A 6,019-nucleotide genomic window follows, 5' to 3' on the forward strand; every position below is an offset into this window, starting at 1 on the left:
TCAGTCTGTACCCAATGTATTGCAGTTACTAAGGGCATGTTCACACATGACAGATTTGTTTCGACAACTGAAAATCTGTTCTTTCCATCTGAATTAGGTTCTTTCTGATGCACATGAATTTCTACAAATTTCATTCAAGTAAAATAGACAGTTACAGAAATTTTGGCAACAAATTTGAGTTTTTTTGCTTTGGATTTTGTAGCAGATTCGCTCCAAAATTCACATTAAATTATTTGAATACTCATTAATGGGGATTTGGAAGCAGATCACTATGGACATACCCAGAATTATTTCTCATGGATTTAAAGTTCTTTGGTCATACCCATAGGTACTTCTATATACACGAGCCAGGGAGGCTTCCGTCAATAAACTATATATTGTATTTAGTATGGACTTTACAGTTAGTGCCTCTAAGAACTTCAAATCACAGTATGCCAGAACATTCCAATTTATAGTCCTAAAACAGCTGGAGAGTTACTAGTCTCCTAGACCTGTATCAGAGGATCTAATGAATTGGGATAGAAGAATCCTAGATTTAAGGGTCTGGCCTTGTATAGAAACTTGTCTTTGAACATTTCAAGCTCAGAAAATAGCCTCCTATGCATCCACTAGGATAAGCTATAACAGGATTATCTGTTGGAAGTTCCAGAGCGGCGCACAAAACATTTGTGATCTTACAAACTCACAGCATTCTTTAACTTAATACACTACAATGGGGGAGGGAAGCCAGTAGTTGTTAGACCCCGGGCACTTTGGTATATTATAGGACAGCGTGCTACAGGTTAGATTATCTACATAGCACATCCTTGGGCCAACCTGCTGGTGAAGTTTGATGTCTCCAGCGCCACTCCCAGACATCCCACACCTTGCCCTGGTTTCTGGGTGCAGAATAGTTTTACAAGGACAGTCATAATGCTGTTCTTAATAGTCTGCTAAATCGCAGTTAAAAGTTTTATAAGAATTTGCACTGCATTATTACTGAATAGAAGAAAAACCAAACAAAATGTAATTTACACTTGACCTTTATATCTAGATCAGGGACAGTTCATTGTAATAAAGAAATGTAAAAAGGTATTACTATTCTGCATGGACTCAAAAATTAGCAATGCTGACAACCCTTGGCAAGTCCAACCTGGGCGATATCTCCATAGTTTTTATGTTCTTCTTTCTATCACACTCTAAGGCCATGTTCACGCGTTCAGTATTTAGTCAGTAGCTTACATTTGTAAGCCAAAAGAACAATCAGAGGAAAAGCATAATAGAAACACGTCACCACTTCTGCATTTTTCATAAACTCCTGGTATTGGCTTACAAATACTGATGTAAAATACTGATCCAATACTGAAAGTATGAACATGACTGCAGATATACTATATATGGCATTGTCTTTAGTTTGCGTATATGTGCTCAAAATGCAATTCTGAGTTTCATTGGTGACAGGGATGAATTTGACTGGATGCGGAATATGAAGAAAAAAAAGAATAAAAAAAAATATGGTGGATCAGAGCTCAAACAGTAGCTGACCACAGAGCTGCCAGTGATTTTTTTACTCTGCTATTTAAATGAAACTCTGTATCTTTTGAAAGCCAATTGTTGTGTTCCACACCATAGAGCAGATTATTCATCTTCCTGTAATACACTGGAGATATCCTTTGAAGAGACTTCAGAGTTTGGAAAGTCATCCAAATCTCAGGTTTATGATCTGCAGACTTTGAAAGCAGATATAATATAACAATAGATAAAGTATTTAAAAGCCTATCCATGTCATGTGTTATCAAGGTACTGTCCTCAAAGTGCACTGTGTCTATTGTATCCAAATCGGAATTTCCGAAATTGTCATTAACCCCTTAGATACACAACAAACTCCATGAAGCTCAGAAATATTTGAAAAAAAAAAATAGAATCAGATTAGTAAATATCAGACGTTAACAACTATAATTGAAAAACATCTCAAGCTAAAGAACAATATTATGTTTATTTTTTTTTTAATAAAATAGTAAAGCATGAAAAATAATTGTATGTTACAAATATATATATTTATATATGTACAGCAAAAAAAAACCCCAAAAAGATGGTGCATATTTCACATAAGCAAAGAGCAACACAACATACAAAGTTTCCCTTTGCGGTATCTAGTGCTTTTTGATCTATTCATGGCTAGAATTTGTTTCACAATAGAAAGAGTCAATAAGCCCTTTGAATTGATCCATCTCCCTTTTTAACCAAACAGTCCCAACGTGTATAACATTTGGCTTGATTTCCATTAAAAAGCCACAGGGTAGGACTAAAGGGACAGAGGCCTCAGTTCTTTTGTCAAGAAATCTCTTTTGTTGCCCTCTTTGCAGAAACATACACGTTTCTTCTTTTTTTAAGTAGTGGGAAAAAAATAAATATTGCACATTATTTCCCAGTGACAGAACTAAACACTATGGTTATGTCTTTAGAAGAACAGTTTGGCTTTGAGGGCCAAGAAGGGCAAAGAGGTCAACGTTTTCAGTAATGACTAAAATCTATTCAACCAGTAGATCTGAATTATACAAAAATAATAATTAATTTATAGTTTCAAGCATTTCAGTAGCTATTAGTAGAGTTCCCAGATTTGTATAGGAAACTGCTTGTTTTCTCTGAGATAACTAGTCCAGTAAATTTATCACCCCTGGATTACCAAGACAGAACCCTGGCCATAGGTATTAGTAATATCACATGGAGTCCCTGCTCTGCCTGTCATTTCTCCACTGGGTACACCAACCACAATTTTCTTTACAGGTTTACCTTGGCTTGCTGCATTGTGGTGACTAATAAAACAAGTTGGGGTGGCTAGTCTGTAGCGTAGATAGGCTGGAAGCCCCTTCTCATACACATGTAGGGGGCTGTAAGGCTGATTCATACTTTCCATGGTGAAGTTTTTGTGGGTGCTGAGTCTTTTTGTAGATTCCGGTACTTGTGATGACACTTGTAGGTTTTCTCCTGCTCCTTTTCTTTAATCTTTTGCTGAAAACATTCTGCCATGACTGTAAGGTTTTAGAAGTCCATATCCACATGCCACTGGTTATACCCACCACTAGTAACATAAATATTTTTACCATAAAAATCTCTACAGCTGGAATAGAGTTTGTCATTGTACAATCCAGGGATTTAGTCTGACTGTTAAGTTTACACTTATCTTGTGTGGCTAGTATTTTCCAGTAGTCCATGTTAAGTCGCTCGTAGAAATAACAAGCAATGACACAAGTGGCGGGGACAGTGTATAGGACAGAAAAGACCCCAATCCTGACCATGAGTTTTTCCAGCTTGTCAGTGTTTTCCCCTCCTGTTTTCATCACTCTTCTAATGTGAAAAAGAGCCACAAAGCCAGAGAGAATAAAAGAAGTGCCAATGATGAGGTAGCAAGCTAAGGGAATGAGCACAAAGCCCGTCAAAGCATTGACATCCATGCTGCCAACATAACAAACCCCTGTGAGCTCATCACCAGCTACTCTCCTCATTACCAAGATCATGATGGTCTTCACAGCTGGGATAGCCCAGGCAGCCAAATGGAAATAGCTACTGTTGGCCTCAATAGCTTCATGTCCCCACTTTTTTCCTGCAGCCAGGAACCAAGTCAATGTCAGAATCACCCACCACAAGGAGCTGGCCATACCAAAGTAGTAGAGAATGAGGAACACAATGGTGCAGCCAGTGCTCTCTAGACCCTCCTGGATGACATAAAGTTGTCCACTGTCTCTATCACAAGCTATACTGTCTGCTCCAGCAAACAGTCGGATGATGTAGCCTACAGAATACACACAGTAGCACATGGATAAAAATATGATAGGCCTCTCGGGATACTTGAAGCGCTGAGGATCTATTAGAAATGTTAGTACAGTAAAAGCGCTGGAGAAGAAGCATAAGATAGACCAAATAGCAATCCAAATGAAGGCAAACTTCTTGTCATCCTTGCTCCAGTAAACATCTACTCCAGATGTGCATAGGGGAGCACAAGAAGCACTCTTCTCCACATGGTGGAACTTTCCTGAGTTCTCACAGGTTGTCCTGCTGGGTAGATCCTTAGGCTGAGGGTCAACACCATTGCTGGGTCTCTGTGGTCTGAATATTGGAGGCAGCATGCTAGATCCTCTGGGGGCTTCATCAGACCCATTGTTGGGGGCCTCCATACACAGGTAGTTTGGATCGTTTTTGTTAGGTAGTTTGCTACAATCCAGAGAGTCTGGCCACTTGAAATTAAATTGCTCCATGATCGGGGAGCACTTGAGCCTTGCCTGCTCACACATGACCCTACAGGCTGGGATGGGGGTGGACACCTGTTCGGTGCACATAGGAGCATACAGAGAGCACAAGAAGAACTTCAGGTGGCTGTGACAGCCGTACTCTACCAGGGGGGCAAACTCGTGCAGCTGGATCGCTGCCTCCCTCTGGTTCTCATGCCCCATCAGGTTGGGCATCCTGGTCATGTTGTAGCCAATGTCCTTACACATAGGGATTTCTATAGCCTGACACTTGCCATCACCAGTCCGGTCTGTGTCTATGGAGCTGATCCCTGAGCAGAGGCTTATTCCAAGCAGCAGTAGTAGAGTAGATCGTGAGAGCTGAGCTGTGATATCCATGCCTGCAGCTCACAGAGGAAAAGCCTTTAGTGTTTAGTCACAGGCTGGGATGATACGGTGCTCAGAGCTGCATAACTCCTGGCTAATGTCCAGCTCCTGTCCTAGGATAGCAGGTGACAGCCAAGAGGTTCTGCAGAAGTTGCAGGTAGAGGTCAGCGTGCCCCCAGCAGTGGTAGGATCTCCTCCTCGCACATGTCCCTCTGCCTGGACTGTTCTCTCTTCTTCTCTGGTGTCACAACCAAGTGAATGTGCTCCACTTCCCTGCTCCTGCAGACACTCCTCCTCCTCCTCCTCCTCACTCTTCTTTCTGCAGCCCCAGCAGCTGTTTTGGGGGCAGTGTCCCAGGATGAAAAAAAAAACCTGTTGGAGATCCGCCTCGTGTACGACATCTACTTTGCATAAGAAAGGTGAAGCTGACACGTTGATTACTTAGCAATGGGTCTTCAGGCAGGACCCCTGCACAGACAGAGCTGCACTCCCACACTTTCCCTGCTCCCCTCCCTCCCTGGGGAAGTTCTCCATGTGTCTACAAACTCATCTGCTCTCAAGTGCAGGTAGGAAGTGAGGGGGGCAGCTTATTAGGAAACACAACACTTGGCTTTTGAACCTATTTTATTCTTTATTTGGAATGGTGGTCTCCACAAAGACTTCCAGTTTATTGCCGGTTCCAGAAACCGGTTACATGGGCAATAAATCTTCATTGCTTCCAAATGACCCCCTTAGTCATTGGTTTCGTACTTCTTTTCTTGATATTTGAATCATTTCTGGAAAAAAGAGTTCATACACACATGTGATTTTTCATGAAGTGGGATTAAAGGGGTTGTCTGGTGAACACAAGTTATCAGCTAACCGCAGGATAAGTGATAACTTGCTGATCAGTGGGAGTCTGACCGCCAAGATCTGCACCGATCGGAAGATTGGGGATTTTTTTTCCCAACTGGGAAATTTTATTGTTGTTACAAGTCAGACGTCTGATAGCCACTAAATTCATTCTATATGAATGAAAAAATGAGCGCATATAATAAATTTGGCGTAAATTATGACTTTGCTTAATCACGCCCACTTTTTATCTGGAAGATCAATGCATCAATCGAACGCACCCAGTCATTATTTTTGCTGTAAAACATTAATTCATCTAAAACACTTTGCACCCGTTTTGGCCTAATGTGTACCAGAAAATAGGCACAGCAACCTTAGTACATATGTGCCAATGTTTGTAATTTTTAGAGAAATATTCAGATTATTTTATTATATGTTGGTGTGAAAACACATTGCTATAATTGAATGTACTGCCTGACAACTATCAAGTGATGTTACTGGATGATTATTGGGAGTGAAATATCCTAAAAATGCTGATTTTCTGATAATCATGCAGTATGAAATGGTATTTAGCTGGTTTAGGGCTGATTTACACT

At 40.8% G+C, this 6,019-nt stretch overlaps 1 protein-coding gene across 1 annotated transcript; it reads right to left on the reverse strand.

Moving 5' to 3' along the window:
- Positions 1-1,956: 1,956 nt before the first annotated feature.
- On the reverse strand, positions 1,957-4,915 carry FZD10 (frizzled class receptor 10). The gene has a single exon (XM_073676135.1). It carries the CDS (start codon positions 4,602-4,604, stop codon positions 2,853-2,855), a length of 1,752 nt encoding a protein of 583 aa, XP_073532236.1. The 5' UTR covers positions 4,605-4,915; the 3' UTR covers positions 1,957-2,852.
- Positions 4,916-6,019: the final 1,104 nt, after the last annotated feature.

Source organism: Phyllobates terribilis, unplaced genomic scaffold (genome assembly GCF_046119375.1).
Source record: "Phyllobates terribilis strain yellow unplaced genomic scaffold, ASM4611937v1 Scaffold_1__5_contigs__length_1240528914, whole genome shotgun sequence".
NCBI lineage: Eukaryota > Metazoa > Chordata > Amphibia > Anura > Dendrobatidae > Phyllobates > Phyllobates terribilis.

Excerpts from the sequence above, each read along its gene's own strand:
- FZD10 (XM_073676135.1), bottom strand. The coding sequence starts at position 4,604 with ATGGATATCACAGCTCAGCTCTCACGATCTACTCTACTACTGCTGCTT.